Source organism: Vipera berus, assembly GCF_964194415.1.
Source record: "Vipera berus genome assembly, chromosome: 3".
Classification (NCBI taxonomy): domain Eukaryota; kingdom Metazoa; phylum Chordata; class Lepidosauria; order Squamata; family Viperidae; genus Vipera; species Vipera berus.
The window spans coordinates 153,460,136-153,482,101 of NC_138204.1; the positions used below are offsets into that span (position 1 = coordinate 153,460,136).

The 21,966-nt window shown below is 41.2% G+C and overlaps 1 protein-coding gene across 3 annotated transcripts in view; it reads left to right on the top strand.

Moving 5' to 3' along the window:
* Window positions 1–4,272: 4,272 nt before the first annotated feature.
* Window positions 4,273–21,966, top strand: part of CARMIL1 (capping protein regulator and myosin 1 linker 1) — a 136,567-nt gene continuing 118,873 nt past the window's right edge. The window contains exons 1-2 of one of the 3 annotated variants that reach the window (XM_081324419.1): window positions 4,273–5,133; window positions 12,704–12,801. In XM_081324419.1, the coding sequence (XP_081180545.1) occupies window positions 5,094–5,133; window positions 12,704–12,801 (138 nt within the window). In that variant the 5' untranslated portion in view covers window positions 4,273–5,093. Of the gene's footprint in view, window positions 5,134–12,703; window positions 12,802–21,966 lie in introns of those variants that run through there. The other 2 variants (XM_081324418.1, XM_081324420.1) reach the window with 2 other exon arrangements.

Here is a 21,966-nt window from a genome sequence, read left to right on the forward strand (position 1 = left end):
TCCCAAGTAGTGTGATTTGTCCGTCATGGAACGTGTCTTGTAGAACAACCTCCCCAAGATACAGACACCCCAAACCTTTTGGCTTCTGGAAGCTGATTATGATCTATGACACAGCTTTTCCAGCAGACACTGGTGCCAGGATGTGGAGTTCTGCTGCAACTGCCATTTTATTTATATGTTGATAATATGTTGGGAGGAAAGCAATGGCAAACCTAGACGGCATATTAAAAAAAAGCAGAGACATCACCTTGCTGGCAAAGATCTGTATAGTCAAAGTTATGGCTTTCCCAGTAGTAATGCATGGTTGTGAAGAGTTGGACCATAAGGAAGGCTGATCTCCAAAGAATTCTTTCAAATGGTGGTGTGGGAGAAGACTTGAGAGTCCCTTGGACTTCGAGGATGTGAAATCAATCAACCCTAAAGGAAATCAACCCTGATTGTTGTTTAGAAGGACAGATACCGAAGCTGATGGGTCAGATACTTTGGCCACCTAATGAGAAGAGAGGCGGTGGTGAGGCCTCTCCTCAAGAAGCCTGCCTTGGACCCAGCTGTATTGAACAACTTTCGTCCCGTCTCCAACCTTCGCTTTCTTGCGAAGGTTGTTGAGAGTGTGGTGGCGCATCAGCTCCCTCTGGTCCTGGATGAAGCGGATTATCTAGACCCGTACCAATCGGGTTTCAGGCCCGGGCACAGCACGGAGATGGCATTGGTCGCGCTGGTGAATAATCTCTGGAGGGCTCGGGACAGGGGACATTCCTCTGTTCTAGTCCTATTAGACCTCTCAGCGGCTTTCGATACCATCGACCATGGTATCTTGCTGCGGCGTCTCAGGGGATTGGGAGTGGGAGGCACGGTCTTACAGTGGTTCTCCTCCTATCTCCAGGGACGTTCGCAGTCGGTGTTGGCAGGAGGGCAGAGGTCGACCGCGAGGTCTCTCGTTTGTGGAGTTCCTCAGGGGTCGGTCCTCTCGCCTCTCCTGTTCAACATCTATATGAAACCGCTGGGTGAGATCATTCGTGGTTTTGGAGTTGGGTATCATCAGTATGCTGATGATACCCAGCTTTTCCTTTCGACCCCAAACCACCCCAGTGATGCTCTCAACGTGATGTCCCGTTGCCTGGAGGCGGTTCGGGTCTGGATGGGGAGGAACAGACTTCAACTCAACCCCGACAAGACTGAGTGGCTTTGCATACCTTCATCCCGGGTTTATTCGGATATTCCACCTCTTTCTATGGGGGGTGAACTATTACCCCCCGTAGATAGGGCTCGCAACTTGGGAGTCCTCCTAGATTCACGGCTCACCTTGGAAGACCACATAGGGGCTGTGACTAGGGGGGCTTTCACCCAGGTTCGCCTGGTGCGCCAGTTGCGGCCCTATCTAAGCCGGGATGATCTATGCACGGTCACTCACGCGCTCGTGACCTCTCGACTAGACTACTGCAACGCTCTCTACATGGGGCTGCCCTTGAGGACCACCCGGAAGCTCCAACTGGTACAGAATGCAGCCGCGAGAGTTGTGTTGGGAGTCTCCTGATACTCCCATGTCACACCTCTGCTCCGTGAGCTGCATTGGTTACCAGTTGTCTTCCGGGTGAGATTCAAGGTACTAGTAATGGTGTTCAAAGCCCTACATGGCAGGGGTCCGGAGTACCTTAGGGAACACCTGCTGCCGGCATCAACTTCCCTCCGCCCTGTGCGTTCCCACAGAGAGGGCCTCCTCAGGGTGCCACCGATCAGAGAATGTCGATTGGTGGCCCCCAGGGGGAGATCCTTCTCTGTGGGCGCCCCGGAGCTATGGAATCAGCTACCGGTTGAGCTCCGGACGGCGCCCGATCTTCGCTCCTTTCGCCGCGAGCTAAAAACACACTTTTTTGAACAAGCTGGCCTGGCCTGATGAGGGGACTGGGGGGGATTGTTATTGTCATTTTAATTGGGGTTTTAAGATGTACTTTTAGTATATGGGCATGTATTTAATCTATTTTTAACTTTTGTAATCCTGTATTTTTATTCTTGTCCTGTTCACCGCCCTGAGTCCTTCGGGAGAAGGGCGGTATAGAAATATTATTAAATTAATTAAATTAAATTAAATTAAATTAAATCATTGGAAAAGACCCTGAGGTTAGGAAAGATTGAAGGCAAAAGGCTAAGGGGATATCAGAGGATGAGATGATTAAATAGTGTCACTGGCACAATGAATGTGAATTTGGGCAAACTCTAGGGCAGGGCTTTTCAACCTTTTCACACATTGTACCACTTTTAGATATGGCAACATCCAAGTACCACCAGTCGCCTAGCAAGGTGTCAAAAACTTGACCAAAAAAAAGGAAAAAAGTGATGAAGTACCGGTAGTCCTTGACTTACAACAGTTCGCTTAGTGACTGTTTTAAGTTACAATGGCACTGGAAAAAGTGCCCCCCAAGCCACAGCCGAGCAAGACACCTGCCTGCCCGCCTGGTGGTGCTCTTCCTCTTGTACGAGCATTTCTGTTGAGAATTGGCAGCAGGGGTGGGGTGGGATGTGTTTGGTTTCTATTCCCCCTATCTGCTGGGTGGTTTCAGCAGGTTTTGGTTACTTCACATGACCCTGGGACACTGTGACCGTCATAAATATGAATCAGTTACCACGCATCTGCATGTAAATCACAAGACCCTGGACATGCTGCAACATTCCAGCTGATTGGCGCTTCTGGGCTCAGAAGCGCCAGGATCAGTGCTGAGCTCCAGCTGGAGCCTGGCACTGATCCTGGCGCTTCCACTGAGCCCTGCAGCTCTAGCCATCTCTCGCTCAGGCTTGTGCGGTGCTGCCACCGGTTCAGCTCATTCCCCTCCCCTGCTACCATTTTTCTAGGATGGTTGCATACCACAGGTGGTACACATACCACTGGTTGAAAAGCCCTGCTGTAGGGGACAGTGGAGGACAGGGGGAGCCTGGCGTGCTGTGGTCCATTGGATTGAGGAGAGTCAGACACAATTTAGCGGCTGAACTACAACAAATGTAATTTGATCCAGTTTTCTTTTGTACCGGTTTTTAGTGTTTTTATTTCTCTATGCCATCTATAGCTCCCCTGGGTAGATGAGCAGTTATATACATTCATTAAATTAAAAAATATATAATCCCAAATAAAACCCCACTCCTTAGCATAATTTAAAAATCCTGTTACAAATTGACCTGTCGCTAACAACTAAAGCTATAGATTTTAGGGAAGCAACTGATACTCCTTGCCTTCAAAAATTCTAAAGGGAAAGGTTAAAGTCCAAATTTGGCACGGCTAGAATTTCACCCAAATTCATAAAATATTTTCTAAGGTGTATCAGTGATATCATAGCGCATCATACCTGGAGGACACCAAATGAAGGCAAGCTTATAAAAAGCTTTAGTAAAGCATTTCAAGTGTCAGCAATGGGCAAGGAAATGAAGGTATTTGCTAAGTCTTAAATTACCAACTATCACCAAATTGCTACTTGTATGTCTGTGAAAATAGTATTTACAAGCTACTTCGGAATCAGCCAAAAGCAGCAGAAGAGTTTCACTACCAACGTAAAAAAAGCAATTCAATAAATTCATTTCATGTTTCCTAATGAAACTAAGATACAGAATAAATCTGAAAGTGCACCACTGTGTTTGAGGCAATTCTTTCAAACTCCATATTGTTAACAATACTTCAGGAAAGCTTGAGATTAAAACAGTGCTTCCTGTATTACTACTAGTTGAAGAATACTGGTACAAAGTTAGTGCCTCCCAAGTTCCTGGAACTGGTCCTATTTTATTAATGCATTTGCCCCCCCCCCTATAAGAATTCGAGCCCATTCTTTAAGGCAGTCTCAGATATCTGCATGGAATCACATTTAACAAAGCCTTTTTCTTCTGTAGACGACAGCTCCAGCTGGGTAAGTTGTAAACATCTCGTCAGAGTACTCAAATGAACTGGAGTTGGGTTGTGAACGTGGCTAAATGAAATAAAACCGCATTACAAAACGACCATTCGGGTAATTCGGATCCAACCTCGCTTGATGGCTCGGGGCTCCTTTTCAACAAGCGCGAATAACCTTAAAAAGAAGCTTTTCTTAAAAAAAAAAAAGATGGTGGGAAAGGGAGCACAAGGGAAGGGAGGGATCTTTTTTTTTCCCCCGCAGGCTTAGTAAATCTGAAACCGGTAGATGGCTCCCGATCTCTCTCCATAGTTGTCGTTTTGGCCGCTACGGTAAGATTCTGCAATTCGTGGGAACGAAGGAGGGACCAAAGGGAGAGCCGCCAGGGTCCTTTATATGTACGCTCCAGCTTCCCTGCCTGGTTGCGCGCATGGAATCCGTGAGCTAACGCAGGGCTGGTGAAGGGTAAAAAAAAATTCCCTTCTGCCTAGACGAGCTTTCTCGCCCAAAACTCGGGCATTTCTCGGGCAGCCGTTCAGACCGCGGCCGGCTCTCGCGAGGGGGAAGAGGAGGCCGCCGCTTGGCCGGAGCGGGCTGTGTGTTTGTGTGTGTGTGCGCGCCTGAAGGGAAGCCCCCGGCCAGGCTGGGGTCCGCTGGGGCCAGGAATGCCGCCAGCGCCGCCTCCACCCACGCCTTCCGCTTGCACCTCAGGCCGGGAGGTGGCTGCGTGAGGCTGGAGGGGAGCCGGGCAGAAGAGAGCCGAGCTCGTCCGAGGCCAGGAAGGAGGAAAGAGGAAAAAAGCGAAAGCGAGGAGCGCAGACGCGGCAGGGGGAAGGAGAGTCGAGCCGGGCGAAAGACGGTCTGGGCTGCGGTCTTTTCCCTCGCGGAGCCCGCCCGCAGCTGAGATGAAGAGGCGTCGCCTGTGGCAATAATCTCCTAACTCTCCTTCGGTTTTCCAATCTTTTTCAATCCTCCCCTCCCCACTCCTCCTACTCCGAAAGCGGCAGGGAGACCAGCCCCGGCGGGATTGCGTGGCCTTTTTTTTTCCCCTTTCCTTTCCTTCCCCTAAACAGCTGATTGGAATTCATTCGCGTCGCCCCGAGGGGGGACACCCAAGAAGGTGAGGGCGGAGAGCGGGGAAAGGCGAGTTAATTGCCGCCGGCAAGCAACGCCTCCACCTCCTCGCTCGCGCTCCAAAGAGGGAAGGCAAAAGCGCCAGCAAGGATGACCGAAGAGAGCGCGGACGTTCCCAAAGAGTTGCTGGGTAAGCATGTGCGCTTCCTTCTCTTCCCGCCCCCCCCTTTCGGGTGAATGGTGGACACTGGAGCGCGGGAGATTGGAAGGTGGGGGGGTGGGGGTGGAGGAGGAGGAGGAGGAGCCGTTTCCCCGACAGCGATGCGGAGGTGAGGGATGAAATGGCCCCCTCCCCCCGGTAGTCCCGCAGTCTCTTATCCTTTGCGTGAAATGCTCTATGGGGGGGGGGGGAAGGAAGGCGTGGCGGGAAAGATAAGGGATGGCCGAAGCTCTCGCTCGCCCTTTGGCTCCTCTGTTCCTGGAAGAGATTTACTTGTGGACGGGAGGGGGAAGATGCGGGGCAAAGGGAGATTGCGCAGCCTTTGCAAGCCTCGGTGATAATAGGCAAATGGAGCGGAACGCTTGGCGTCTGTAGGAAAACTTCAGTCTAAACGCTGTTTAACCCCTCGAGGCGGTGCTTGAACGCGGCTTGCTCCTTCGGGCCAAGAGTTCCTTTTCTTTCACGTCGGAATGGCGACCGGTCAGAGGGAGAAAACTTAACAGCTTTCCATCGCCTCCAAGTGCTGCTGGTGGTATCTTCCTTTCCCGCCTCAGTTGAATGCCTTGGGGAGCTTTTCTCCACGGAAGACGCGGGCAGAGGTTTTCCTTAACTAGGAATCCTGGGTGTACTTCTCCCGCTTGGCAAATCGTGATTTAGGGCAAATGGTTGCAGTGCTTCAGGGGGTGTAAAAGCCAAGAAGGAAGATTTGTCAAAGCATCTGTTGCTGGTCCCACTGTGGAGGGGGGGGTCATCTTTGCCTACATCTTGTTATGAAAAGGAATTGCCGATGGACTGATCCGGTGTTCTTGGCTGTTTCAATCTTGTTTAATTAAAGAAATGTTTCCTCTGTTATTTAAAAAGGATCTGCTGCATTAAAACCTTTTGAAGAACACACAGTTTGCTTATTGTAGGCTTGCATATGCTTTCCTGTAGTCCAAAATCAGGGCAGCTGGTGAATATATACTGCTGACAAAATAATTAAGTATGCATCATGTCTTTTCCTGTACTGATTACTGTAATTTACTTTCATATTGTTTGTTGCTCTTCTTATTATGCCAAATTCTGAGAATGCTCGTCGAACAGATTAAAACCATATTAAATTCTGAGTCATAAAAATACCCTTTTTTGCATAGTCCACTCATATGTGTACAGGCTAAATATTTCGAGAAGGGTGTTCTGGATTGCCTTATTCATTTCTATGTTTACTTGGAAGAAATCTCACTCAGTGGAGCTTTCACACAAGCAAATATGTACAGTATAGGTTTTCAGACATTGTGAAAGGACGGCTGTTCACCTTCCAAAACTACAGCATATTATTTTGCCCAGCTATGTACTATTTTTCTTCCTTTTCCACTTTTGCAATACTCGTGCTAATAGATGTAGAAGGGCTGTTTCTTGAATTAGGTGGGCTTAACAGAAGCTGTCCAAGTAGATTTACTTGCAAATGTTAAATTTTAGTCCGACTGTTACAATAAAAGCTTTTAAAATATGTTTGTATAAAGAAACATGGTAGTAGTGCAAAGGCACAGTTTAATTTATTCCAGTTCAGAACAGTAAACAGAACACTGCCCAGGAAATGGACTGAATTTTGATTGTGCAGGCATGCACGCAGAACTTGGGGGCAATTTTCTTAGTTTCCAGCTGTGTGGCAGTGTGTAGTGTGGTCCATTTACCTCTTGGTAGAACTCGGTGGAATCTAGCATAATGTAAAAACTGAGCTTGTCATATATCTGTTATTGAACAATATACTGGTAAATGATTCTGTAAGCAGATTTGCTGATACGGAAACACTCAAAATATCTCAAGAACACTGAATGAGTAGATGATGCTTCACTGAAAATCTGGTAATACATATGTAGTTAAATACACAATAAATGGATCAGATGGGAAAATGTGCTCTTTTTATAAATGTATCAGTTGGGGAAAAAACCATTTCCAAGTGAATGTGTGAGCTTGCTCTGAATATTGTAGAAAAGTTTATATATATATGTATGATATAAACTCATTCAGAATAATTGACTATTGAAGAACTTGGAGTAGAAATTAATTATATATTTATTAGATTTTTAGACCATTGTAATCATGTGCATGTCAGTTTACAAAGGAAAACATCTACACTACAATAATGTAAAGATAAATACAGTGGCAACAGTTATTTAATTGTCTTAAAACTGGAGAATATAAACAATTTCTGTAGTGCTATCTTAAGTAATTAAAAAGATCCTTTAGATGAATTCTGGTAGAAACTGCTTCTGGGAGGCCAGTAAGTTCAAAGCAAGCATGACCTCCAGTAAATAGCTATTTCACAATATGGAAGTTATAATGAACAAGCAATTTGTAGTCACAGTCTCTTTAATCTTTCAGGAGGAGGAGTTACTATCAACAATTTCCCCTAAATTACATGATCAAATGGATTGATCCTAGATAAAAAGAGATGCAGATACCTTGGCACCAAGCCAAATAGAATCATTTTGATTAAAATTATCACTTTATATAATTTATTTTAAGCCATCAACATACTTCAGTTATGCTCTGGGCAACTTCTAGAGAGAGATAAACTTACGATACAAATTAATATACAATAAAGCATTAGTATATTGCATATTCTGAAGAATAAATTTGAATTATCTAATGTTGGAAGCATCATTTTATTGCTTTGAAGTTTATATTAACCTTAATATTTAGAGTTAAAGCTTAATAGTATATCTGTGGGTGATTTGGAGGTCATTCTGTATTTTTAGAACGGAGCAAATTTTCCTTTAGTTTTGCTTTCAGTGGCCACCTCCATCATTTGTGTAGATCAGTTTGCAGATAGGATTGCTTTGCTAGTCTTTGTACTCCATAAGTTAATGCATTGTAAAGACCTAATATAAAGATGCATTAATTATGGATGGTCTCCCCCAGTAGGAAACAGGCACCTTAAATTAGAGCATTGGAACTGAAATAAGAGCAGAGATGTATTATCAAACTTTTATTATATGACAGTCTTAGACTTGTTAAAATAAAGTACAGCATGCAATATAAAATATAACACAGCATGTGTGATAAAAAGGCCTGTAAAGATGCTTAGTCTAATTTGTAAGAAGACCTGATACTTCATTGCCCTTCTTATTCCCACAATGTACACCCAAATATGAGTTGTAATTTATTTCAGTTCCAATATATTCATTTCCTGCTTTTGTTTACTGGCACCTGAAGTGTTGCTCTTCATTAAATCTAGCAGCACTCCACAACTGACAGAGTTGCAATTCCACAGAAGGTGGCATTCACATCCAGCTGTTGGCCATTTCTTTGTTCGAGAATTTCACCAAGCAATTGACCTGCCTGCCATATTGATGTGTGGCCCAGTTTGGTAATGAAACATTTGCAAGAAAACCACCAAGCTCGGAGAACACCAAGGACCTCATAATTCTACTTCAGTCTATCTAGAGGCATGAGTAGCTGGGGGTGAAGGAATTGTTTTAATCTGGCCTATTATCCTACGTGGGTAATAAGGCTTGTATGAACCAGGCAGTGATCAGATCATGGCAAAGGACTAATAACAGTGTTCTTCATCTTCAGATCACAAGCCAAATGCTCTGCTGTAAAAAAAAAAGTTTAATGAGTGACCACCAGCATGAGTCAAACCCAAGATTTTCTGGGAACAGGTTAATGAACTCCTCCTCCCCTCCTAAACTTCCTCTTCCCAGCACCAGAAGTCAAGGAGATTTCACTGTCAGCTTGACCCCAGGATTGGACTCGCAAAAGGAAAATCTGTTAGGTTCAAATGCAAGGGACTTGCAACCCCCAGCTTACAAAGTCAAACCAAAATACCAGCCTCTGTGCAGCCAGCCATTGAATTAAAACTATTAAAGGATCTGACACTCCTTCATTTCAGTCTTGCAAGTGCTTCTCTCCATCATTTCATTTTTATGAAATAGGGACGGGCCTGTCTGATATGTTTGCCCAATTTAAATTTCTTGGAATGGGCTCAAGCCACACGTATCTGAGCATTGTCTTGATAGTAGCTGTTCCTTTTGCTTCAAAGCCATTCCTTATTGCTTGTACACTACCACATCTGCTGACTCATCAACAATGAAGTTGTGAATGAATGTGACCTTAAGAAGCTGGTGTTCTTATGGAACAGTGGAATAATGATTTGAGGCAGTCGCCATTCCCCATAATTGCTAACCTAATGTCTTTGCAATTTGCCATCACCACTAGCCCCAATTCAGCTGCTTACCACTTGCCCTGTCTGCTAACACATACATTCCAAAATAGTTCTGTCTTTGTATGTACTCGTGTCTCTTCTGCATTCTCCTTTAATCCTTATTCCTTTCTCCATAACCCTTCCAAAGTTCCATAATCCCATCTCATCTCTATTTTTTCCATTTCTCCTCTTTGCTATTCCCAACTTCACTTTCTTGCACAATCCTCCACAATTCCAATCCCTATTCTACCCATCTGTCTTTTTCTTCATGTCCTTTTTTGCCTCTTTCTGTTCTCCTTCATGACCTTCATAGCCTCTTATCCTGCCATCTAGACTTCAGGGAATCCTCTGTTCTGCTGTACCCTCTTCCACATTTATTCACATATCCCTCTGCTTCTGCTAGCTTCCAGCTTCCCAATCTAAGAGAACCACACTGGCTAGGACGGATGGAACTTTTCTCGTATCTCTTCCTCTCCCAGCATTTCCCCATCTTCTTGTAGGTCATCCATTACCTCTATTCACTATTCTTGCCAGCCTGCAACCACCTTTCCTCTCCTCCAGATTAATAGAAACTGCCAGGCCATCACTGCTTTTGTCTCTCTTTTTCTTCTCCCCAGGAAAGCCTGTAAACGCCACACAACCACACACCCTATCTGTATAACAAAAGCAAATCCAAAGCTGCTTGCTTTCCATTGCACAAAAATCCTAAAAAATTCCCCTAGACAGTCAGACCACCAGACTCCATCTTTTTTTTAAAAAAAATCTTAAGTTTACTTGTTTAAATTTTTTTAATCTCGCGTTTATTATTTTCATAAATAACTCAAGGTGGCAAACATACCTAATAATCCTTCCTCCTCCTATTTCCCCCCCAACAACAACCTGAGTTGGGCTGAGAGAGAATTATTGGCTCAAAGTCACCCAGCCATCTTTCATTCATAAGACAGGACTAGAATAATTTCCTGGTTTTTAGCCTGGTTCCTTATCCACTAGACCAGGGGTCCCCAAACCCTGGTACTGGGCTGTGGCATGCCAGCAACCGGTCCGCACAAACAAGCAAGGCCCCATCTGCGGGATAGAGGCAGCACACAAAACCACATCCCCTCTGGTCTGCGGAAAAACCTCTCTCCACATAACCGGTCCCTGGTGGCCAAAATGTTGGGGACCTCTGCATTAGACCAAATCAGTTCCATTAGAATAATAGTTAGGGCTGGTTTTGGTATTTTGCTACGCTATTATTTTACTATTGTATTTTATTTGTTTATTTCATTTTATTTATATCTTCTTTCATGAGTTATGTATTTACTTATTTGTTTGTTTATTAAATTTCTGTGCAGCCCATCTCCTGCAAGGTGACTGGGCAGCTTACAAATTAGCACATGTGATTTATCCTTGTATAAGATGATAAACGTATTAGTAAAGATCTGACCGTAGGCACTTTCATGGCATTGTAAATAGGAGGGGGAAAAATGAAATGCTTCAGGGCAGGCCGAGTACAACACTATTGCACAAGTGAAGATGAATGATGTAACCTCTTTCATCTGCTAAAGAGCTAGCTAGCCTGTGCAAGAAATCCCCTTTCCCTAAGTCTGAGTTTTAAATATAGTTCTGCCTATGACCTCTAGTCTACGGTACTTCTTATGCAGAGAGAGAGCAAGAAAGAAAGAAAGAAAAACAACGCATGAAAAGTCTTTGAGAAGGAAGTTGTTTGTGACCTGTGACAGATGGTATTAGAATTGAATGAAAATTTGGCATCAAACTATGACAGCAGTTTGAGTAACAGTTCTGTGAAGCCCATTTTGGAATGGCAGCTTTTCATGTTCTTGGCTCAGTATTTTGGTATTAAACTGGAATACCTAGAATACAAAAATATTACAGGAGAAAATTACTGTGCTTAGAGTCCACCACTGTAATCTGTTTTGTGCATAGTTCAAGGACAACTATGTTGATAGGCCATAAGTCAGAGATTTGATTGCTAGAGGGAGTGTCATTATATATTTTGGAGATCCCATTTTAATTCTGTCGGAGAAAAATATTTGGAACTATTGTGGTATTCCGATGTGTGGATGGGAGGGACAGTGATGGTCATTTCTCAAAAATTATATTTACGTATACAGTGAAAATGGCTGTTATGTAGAATATCTTAGTATAAATGAGATCAAGCATTTAGTTATATAAAAAGTACACCTCATTTAAAGTTTTTTTAAACAGATATGGGCATATTAATATTTTCTAGACAGTGGAATCATTGATGTCTAATTGTTTGATAATCTTTTGAAATTCATTCCCAGACTTATAGGTGTCTATAACCTTGATGAAGGTTGTAGACACCTGTAAGCAATTTCAGTCTAGAAATGGTGATACCATGCATTTCAGCAACAACAAACAAATCAAACCAAAAGTCTGATAGGTTCCTCCCAGATCCTCCCTAACAATATTCTAAACATTTACATCTGATCTGATTTTAATTTTAGGTTATCTGAGGTAATGGTTTATATAAGTATGTACTTACATTTTCATATTCCAAATTTGCATTGATATTTAAATTACATAGTGGACTACAAAATGAAAATGATGTGTGGTATTTGATATATCCCTCTATCTGTAGTGTTGGAATGAAAATTTATTTATTTATTTATTTAATTAAATTTTTATACCGCCCTATTCCCGAAGGACTCAGGGCGGTTTACAGGGCAGCATAAAATATAATATAAAATAGTATAAATTAAAATAGATTAAATTACATAAGCCCAACAATTAAAACAATATTAAAAGCTAAAACCCCTTCAGTCCAGGCCTGATAGATCAAAAAACCAGGTTTTCAGATCCCGGCGAAATGAACGCAGATCGGGGGCGGTCCGAAGTTCCACTGGCAAATCATTCCAAAGGGCAGGCGCGCCCACAGAGAATGCCCTTCCCCTGGGGATCACCCGCCGGCACTCCTTAATCGCCGGCACCCTGAGAAGGCCCTCCCTGTGGGAGCGCACAGGACGATGGGAAGTTATAAAATAAAAATAAAATTATGTTGAAATGTGTTGAAACAGGAAAAGATTTAAATGGGGTATACTTATTTTTTCACATGACAGTAAGGGGGGCCAAGTATGTTATAAGGAGTAATTTTGTTTTGGTTTACCATTCCTTAGTCTTTACAGTCAACCCATAAACACGGGAGCTTTTTAAAACAGAGTTCATGTAATATTTCACTTTGGAGCTGTTAATAAGAGAGGAAGAATGTTATTTGTTTATTATTTACTTTGATGAATTTTTACTTGGGATAAAATAATAGTATAAATATATAGATTTTTTTTCAGATCCTGGATACTTGAAAGTATTTTATGCTCTCTACTATTTCAGAAAGCGTCAAGGATGTGATTGGAAGGAAGATAAAGATTTCCGTGAAAAAGAAAGTCAAACTTGAAGTCAAGAGCGATAAAGTAGATAATAAAATATTGGTAAGTACTTTCCATTTTTTCTTCAAAAAATTTATTTCTCGATTTAATCTCTCCCCTCCCCAATAAATGAAAATACTTTAATTTAAATACTTGTTGTCTTCTAAATCTTGTTCCTCTTATACAAGAAAGTTTGCATAAGCATTTCTGGATATAATATTAGCGTGACTGGGTGAAAAATTAAATATGGAATGTATCCAAGTAAGAAACTTGATTTGTCTAATCAAGTGAAGAAACATTATCATACAAACGTTATCCAAAAGAGGCAGTTATTATAGGTTTCTTAGGATAAAAATATAATTACAGTGCTTGTAGACACCAATAATATCACAGTGTATCTGAGATGTTATTTTTATAAAATATGAGAGCGGTTGTTTTGTATTTTACATCCATAATTTTTGTATAATAAGACCTTTTGAGTGAGCCATAATTTGTTGTTCTACATGTGTCTGTGAATGTGGGGGAAGAAAGGGAGATAAGATCTAAAACAGTGCTGGAATTTAAAGCAAGCAGAAACTATCAGTCTCTGGCCTTAATAATACCTGTTTCTAGAGCTCAGCACTGTAATTTTCAAAAACCTTCTATTCTGCTTTGGCAGCGGGGAGGGGGAAGAGACAGCAAAGCAGATGTTATGCTTGTAGTCCTTGACTTACAACCATTTGTTTAGCAACCGTTCAAAGTTACAGTGACAGTAAAAATAATGACTTAACAACTGGTTCTTGCTCTTACAACCATCACAGCATCTCCATGGTCTCGGGATCAAAATTTAGGCATTTGGAAACCTGGCATGTCTTTACGATGGTTGCAGCACTTTGTAGCTGTGTAATTGCCATTTGTGACCTTCGCAGCCAGCTTCTGACAAGCAAAGTCAGTGGGAGAAGCCAAATGAACTAAACAACTGCATGACTCATTTAACCACAGTGATTCTCTTAACCATAGCAAAATGGTCGTAAAATCAGGCCCGACTCATTTAACAACCACCAGGTTTAGCAACAGAAATTCTGGCCCCAGTTGTGGTTATAAGTCAAGGACTGCCTGTAGTATTACAGTATTATGAGTAATTGTTCTTGTTGGAGTAATCATGGTTGACTGAATTTATCACTATTGCTACATTTAATAGAAACAAAGCCATAAAAAACGGTTTGCAAATGAAGATGATTTCATGTCTTGTTTTACTGTGGCTAAGTGTTATATTGTGGGTTAATCAACAAATCATGGTCGAATGAAGCATGACTTAACATGAGAAATGAACCCATTTTACTTGCTTGAGAAAAATTGAACAGTTGCCTCATCTGCAAATCTGTAACTGTTTTGATTTTTGTTTTGGACATTTAAGGTAATTGTTGAGTAGCAATAGTAACTACAAACAAGTTCATTGAGTCATCAATTATTACTTTTCTTAAGGATCTATGAAATATTTGCTTGGATTACAATGCAACTTTCTCTGTCACTGATGTTTGTTTATTCTATTTCTGTGGCTGCTCAACTCAGTTGACTCTCATGCCTTCATATAAAGTAAAATACTTAATTACCACAAGGCATAATCACTTAACAGTGTAATCTAGTGTAATCCAATTATTTAAGATTGCTGACATACTTAGAAACGTTAGCTTTCTTATGGCTTGATACAAATGAGTATAATTTCATAAGAGTTCAATTTGAGATGAAGGTGACAATAATATGTTCTATTTAAAATACAAATCTAGAAGATAGTTCTCCCAATTCGTAATTTATTTTAAAATAATAATCCATATAATTAAGACCAGTATTACTAATGAACAAACTGGTCATAGGGAGTTGGCTATTGTAGTGCTATTGATATGATAGGGTGAACATCTCCATAAAACAGTTAAACTTGATTTGAGATTGTAATATAATGCAGGCCAAGCAGCTTTAACACAATCTTCCCCTTTTTATGGCATTTAGAACCTGGCAAAAACCACTGCCATGCTCTCCCCATCATTTAAAAACAGGTGTATGAAACCGGTAGTATAAGCACCCAAACCTTTAAAATATCTCCAGCCCAGGACCAAAAAATCTTGAAAAATCCCAGCTCTACTTCATATGACTTATTTGGTTTACATCATAGTCACCTCTTCTGGGCTCTAAGCCCCACTTAATGTTTCAAATAATTTCTGCAGTTTTAGCAATACCGTAAAAAGACCAAAAAAAGGAAAAATAATATTATTTAAACTAATAAATGCTCATTACTTTATCCTCCATCTGTTTTCTTAACCTTCCAGTCAGAATAATTTGAAATTACTTGTTAACTTGCAGTGCTTTATTGTGAAAAATTCAAGAATGGCTGAATGATAAGCATTTTAAACTGCAGGCCACAAACATTATAGCAATATATCTATATGCTTCAACCTGAATGTGGCTATAGTAATCTGTGAAGTGTTTAGAGGCCAGTTTAATTTGAAGGGTAAAAAAATAATATGAATGCAAAGGTTTGTATGTCTCTGTCCTTTCTTTATCATCCAGCCTTTGATACATGAAGCCTGTATGCTTAGATGATGGGAGCAGGGTTGTGTGAGTAAAAGCCAGGTGCTGTGTCCTAGACTTAGATGCAGTGTATGTTTAAAGACAGGTGCCTGCTGATATTTGATATAGAGCACTACATTCTTTGTTATGAATGTTCTTTTATGCTGACATGATTTATTTATTTAAACAATTTATATATGATAGATGACAGGGGTCCCCAGCCCCCTGTCCGTGGACCGGTACTGGGCCGCAGCATGCCAGTAACTGGTCCACACAAACAAGCAAAGTCCCATCTGTGGGATGCAGGCAGGACACAAAACCATGCACTGGTCCCTGGTGCCCAAAAGGTTGGGGACCTCTGTTCTAAGAGGTATAATACATTTTTTTCAAATTAAGTATACTTTATTCATGACATCCTGCCTACAGTATTTAATGCAGCACAATTTCCTATAATTTTTTTATGGTTGTCATTTTGCAGTTAATGAAGTTAGTAAAATATTGTATCCATTTTTATCCCTCTTGTATACCTTTGATATTTTGGGACTTTGAAATTAAGGATAGTGAGGTTAGGTTTGTAATTTTTTTAAAAAAGTTGCACATCTAAATCTTGGAAACATTGCTGCGTTATGGGTTGGCCTAGTAGTATTTTTTTTAATGTAGAAGGAGAAGATTTTTACTTTTTAGAGTGTCTTGCTTTTTATATTACGTTCTCAGGAATAGCTGGAAAATTGTGCTACGACATTTTTCATAGATTATATCCTAGCATCAGTTTTGAATAACTGAGGTTTATGCCTGATTTAAGTTTGAAATACACTTAGACATTGTAAAGAAACTATTGGGCTTTTCCAATACACTAGTTTTGATTATTCATGTAGGAGAGAGCTACAGTTTTATTTTTATGGCATTCAGAGTTTCAGGATTACACTATTGAAATTCAGTGGCAAAACAGTGATATTTTTCCTTTTTTTTCTTTTATACAATATGATCCAAAATACACATGAAATCCAGAGATGTTTTACCTTTAATTTAGGCTCTGACCCTTATAGATTCTTATTTTAAAAGTGAGGCCTGGTGTTTGTTGGTAAAGTGAGGTGTTTGTTGGTAATATTCAAAGATATGTTCTTCGGTCTGCAGATCAAGAGATAAAATATAAGAGTGAAAGAAGGAGTAGATAAATACTGTTTACCATCCTGAGATATGATCCTCCAGACATAGAAGCTGTACTTTCAGTTGATAAACTGATGCTGGGAAAGAGCTGGGAGAAAATTAAAGTTTTTTTATGCATGCACAGAGTGTCTTGTTAAGGAGCTTGCAAGAACAGAGAGAGTTATTGTTGGAATCAAAGGAGGAGGAGGAGGAGGGGAGGAGAAAATGGCTAGTAAGGAAACATGGCATTAAGCAAATTCAAACTACAGAATAGATCTGGATTCAGGGAGGATTCAAGATCACCAAAGAGGAGACAGCATAGAGATCACTGAGTAGAGATGAAGATAGTCTGGCATTGGATGATGGCTATTTGATGCAGATTCCAGACAGGGAGAAGGTTTGAAAATTAACATTCTGGTAGCTGAGAGCGGTAGCTCCCTAAGTTTAATTAAAGCTCTTAATTAATTTCCCCATAAACAACAGCTTACTTACAATTTACATAGATCAGAAATCAGTTTGGTGCATTCTACTGTCTTCTAAAATGAAAAATAGGAAAGAGAATGGATTTATTTGCTTTAGCTGGTACTGTTTTCTATCAGTTAAAATAGAGCTGATGCTACCATATTTCCCCAAAATAAGACCGGGTCTTATATTCATTTTTGCTCCAAAAGATGCATTAGGGCTTATTTTCTGGTTAGGGCTTATTTTCAGGGAAATACGGTACTAAATTCATGAGTCTGACTGACGATCTTAACTGGGGCTTATTTTTGGTGGAGCTTATAGTACGAGCATCCTGAAAAAAATCATGCTAGGGCTTATTTTCTGGTTGGGTCTTATTTTCAAGGAAACACGGTATCTAGTGAAGGACTCTGATTCTTAGAGAAAACAATCCTTTTCTATCTTACACTGTTACAAATAAAGAAAAAATATTGAACTGGGTCAAAGAATCTTTGGACATACATTGCTATCCACTCTTGAAAGCTCTCACAATATCCTGTGACTACAGCTCGGCTTTCAACACCATTTTGCCGAGCATTCTCATCGAGAAGCTGACTGACTTGAAATTCTCCCCCGCTATCTGCGATTGGATTCAAGACTTTCTTAGGGATCGGGTACAAACAGTGAGGGTCGGGTCTGCTTTGTCCACCCCCCTGAAGCTTTGCATCGGCACGCCACAGGGCTGTGTGCTTAGCCCCTACCTGTACTCTTTATACACTTATGATTGTGTATCATCTGACCCATCCACTGCGATAATCAAGTTCGCAGATGATACAACTGTGGTGGGTCTTATTACAGGTGGGGATGAGACAGCATATAGGGCGGAGGTACAAAAACTATCCATATGGTGTAGTAACAACAACTTGCACCTAAACATCGGCAAGACGAAAGAGATGGTGTTAGACTTCCGGAGAAAAAAGGAGGAACCTGCCCCACTTTACATCGGGGAGGACTGTGTAGAGAGAGTTTCCTTCTTTAAATTTCTGGGAGTCTACCTCTGTGAAGATCTGACCTGGAAAGTTAACACAACCCAGGTGGCTAGAAAGGCCCAACAGAGGCTTCACTTTCTTAGGATCTTGCGGAAGAACAGGGTAGAACAACAGCTAATGACCCTCTTTTACCGGTCTACCATAGAGAGCGTCCTCTCGTATGGTATTGTGGTTTGGTATGCTGGTCTGACAGCCGCGGATAGGAAAGTATTACAGAGGGTAGTGAGCACAGCACAAGACATTGTGGGCTGTTCCCTGACACCACTGGAAGACATCGCCAGGACTCGTTGCCTTGGAAGAGTGAGGAAGATTCTCAGGGATGACTCACACCTTGGACGGTATCTCTTTACTCTCCTACCATTCGGTAGGAGATATAGGAATATAGCCAGCCGTACCAACAGGCTGAAAAATAGCTTTTATCCGTGGGCTGTTAGGCTTTTAAATGGGACATAATCTTATGCAGAATTGACTTGGGAGGTCGGTGTGTGGTGTAGTTGGTTCACATAGTGTGGTGGGATGGAGGGTTTGTTGTCACTGTGTGTTGGGGGGAGAGAGCACAGGGGGAGGCTCAGCTAATCTCAATGTACACATGTTGTACTTTGATAATAAAGGTTTATTATTATTAATTTATTATTAATAAATATTGTGCTATGTTACAGAAAGTGCTTTGTAGAGATATGCAAAATATTGTGTGCATGTACTGTACATGGAATTGCTTGTTTTGGGTGATCTGTGCCTGTCTGGGATCTTTGGACCCATGCATGGAATAAAATGGATAGGAGTGGAGTTGTGATGGTGGGAGCATGGAAGAAGCTAAGAACCTCAATCTCTGAGAGATGGAAGGAAGGGAAGGGGTGATCAAGATCTAGTGATCTAGACAGCCCAGTGAACTAGACCACTCTGGGAAATTAATGGTCACTGGGAAGTTTGTGGAACAGGTGACCATTGGATATATCATAGTGAGAGACTGGTGATAGCTAAAGAATATAGGGCATTATGAAGACTTTAAGGCACATGGGCCAGTGGGTTATGCTGCACTTGAAAAAAACAGAGGGGAATGGTGGGGGGGACAGTCTACATCACCCTAACTCTACTTTCTCCTCTGGGTTTTGTTTTACCTTAATGTGTGGTTAACTGAAAATGGTTTCTCAGAACCTTTGGAACACTATGGATTGTTTTTTTGGGTTCAAAGCAAAAAAAATTCCCCATTCCTGAGTGCATGAGTATATGTTTTTATATGTTTGTTTTTTAAATACAAAGTTACAAAAAAAAGAAGAAAAGGATTTGGAAAAAATCAAAGAAAAAAGTAAAAATTAAGGGGAGAGAGAGGGAGGGAGGGAGGAAGGAGAAAAATAGAAAAAAATGATTTCTGACTTTTTGGTACAGATGTAAGTAAAAAAATTAAATCACACCTTATTCTAAATTTAACATTAGTTTACATTATTTCCAAAAAACAATATAATTCTATCATCAAATCCCAAAATTAACTTTCCATTTCTTTTACTTTCTTGCAAAAAGTCCAAAAAAAATTTCCAAGTAGAAATAAAATTTGTCAGTCTTCTTTTTCATCAAGGCTTTCAATTTCATTATCTCCATCAATCATATCAACTTTATTATTTGTAAGTCTTTTCACCTTAGAGCATATACAGGTAGTCCTCATCTTACAACAGTTCATTTAGTGATCATTCAAAGTTACATCGGCACTGAACAAAGACCGTTTTTCACACTCTTTGTAGCATCCCCATGATCATGTGATCAAAATTCAGATGCTTGGTAACTGATCCATACTTATGACATTGCTGTGTCCCAAGGTCATGTGATCACCTTTTGGAAACTTGACAAGCAAAGTCAATTGGGAACCCAGATTCCATTAACAATCGTGTTACTAACTTATCAACTGCGGTGATTCACTTAACAGTGTGGTAAGAGAGGTCGTAAAATGGGTAAAATTCACTTAACAGATTTCTCACTTAACAACTGGCCTCAACTGTGGTTCTAAGATGAGGATTACCTGTAAAGTCTTTCTGCTGTTAGCATATATAAAAGTAAAGTTCCATAAGATGTCTCCATTTGTTTGTTCATTAAGTCCCTCAAAAAAGTTTCTGGTGTCAATGGTACATTCACTTTTAAAATTTTCTATATCAAAACACATATTTCATCTCAAAATGTTCTAGTTTTGTTACATGTCCACCAAAGATGGGGGGGGAAAAATCACCCCAAACTGGGAGACTTCATGACCTAGTTCAGGGGTCAGCAACCTCAAACAGTGAAAGAGCCACTCGGAACCGGTTCCCTCACAAAAGGAAAAACTGGGAGCCGCAAAAAACATGTGCGCATGTGCGTACATGCGCACATGCGCAGAACAGGGTTTGACTGAAGAGTAGAGCCAAGGCGAGATATGCACCTACCCTGCATATTTGAATTGATTGGTTGAACTTTTTTAGTCCCACTTTTTTTTTTGGACTGCACATGGCAGAGGACTGGGAGCCGCAGGAGATGGCTGAAAGAGCCGCATGCGGCTCCGGAGCCGCGGGTTGCAGACCTGTGACCTAGTTGTATAATTCCTGTGCTTTGTTTGGACACTCTTGAGGTCTGTCATTATCATAAGGAAATGCTAAACAGGAGATGGAATTTTAAATATGTGTCGGAAAATGTTTGTCTCCTTTACTTTATCTTTGTCTTGTAGCTTTATATCCCAACTTTTACTGTCCCTTTTCCATATTTTGAATGTGATGGTTAATCTTTTGTTATCTCTATCCTACACACCCCCCCTCGCAACTTTGCAGTATCAGAGTCTTAGTAGCATTTTTTTTTTGGTCTGTTCTGGGTATTCAGGAAATGACTAGTAGAAAGCCAGTCTAAATGTTCTTGAAACTTTATATCTTGTTTTGTTGAGTCTCTTTGCATAGTCTGTTAGCTTTTCACTCTATTCTGATATTCAGACCCAATGTATTTTTCATTGCTATTGTCTACGTGTAGTAAATACAAATGGTCTGCTACCATGACTGGCAACTACATAAACTTGGCACAACTACTGATAACTACTTTGGTTCCATTAGGCATTCATCCAGCTGCTAACAATGAGGTCAATCTGTTGTAAAGCCCAGAAGTTAAAGGATACAAAGAGAAAGATTATGGGAGGAAGGTCTCAGGTTATTTAAAGCTTCCAGAAAGGTAGAACCGTACAATTCAGCCGAATTTCACATTTTCTGCAAAAGATTGGCTCAAAGCCTTAGTAAGAGCAGCTTTTGGCCGCCAAATGAGAGGAGGGGATGTCAGAAAGAAAACTGATGATACCGTTTATGTTTTGTCCTGGCTTTATGCATTACATGCCTGTGAAACCTGTTTTGTTCAGTAGAAAATTATGTTGTTATAATCTCACAATAGATAGGAGAATCTGTGTTACCTTATAATTTGACGCGGTATTATGTTTGTTTGAGAATGAGCTAAGGATTTAATAAGTAGTTTTAGAAAGAGAAAAGGATGGTTTTCACAAAATGCTGCAACAACTTCTTTCTGTTTTTAATCAGTGATCCGTGCACTGATCTGAAGCATAATGCCAAATATACAAACCTCTGGTAGTGCCGTACTAAATGCCAATATAATGTAAAATGCGGTAAGTTCACATATACTATCAAAGAGATTTGATATATTGAACAGCTATATTGAACAACTTTCGTCCTGTCTCCAACCTTCGCTTTCTTGCGAAGGTTGTTGAGAGTGTGGTGGCACATCAGCTCCCTCTGGTCCTGGATGAAGCGGATTATCTAGACCCGTGCCAATCGGGTTTCAGGCCCGGGTACAGCACGGAGACGGCATTGGTCGCGCTGGTGAATGATCTCTGGAGGGCTCGGGACAGGGGGCATTCCTCTGTTCTGGTCCTATTAGACCTCTCAGCGGCTTTCGATACCATCGACCATGGTATCTTGCTGCAGCGTCTCCGGGGGTTGGGAGTGGGAGGCACGGTTTTGCAGTGGTTCTCCTATCTCCGGGGACGCTCGCAGTCGGTGTTGGCAGGAGGGCAGAGGTCGACCGCGAGGTCTCTCATTTG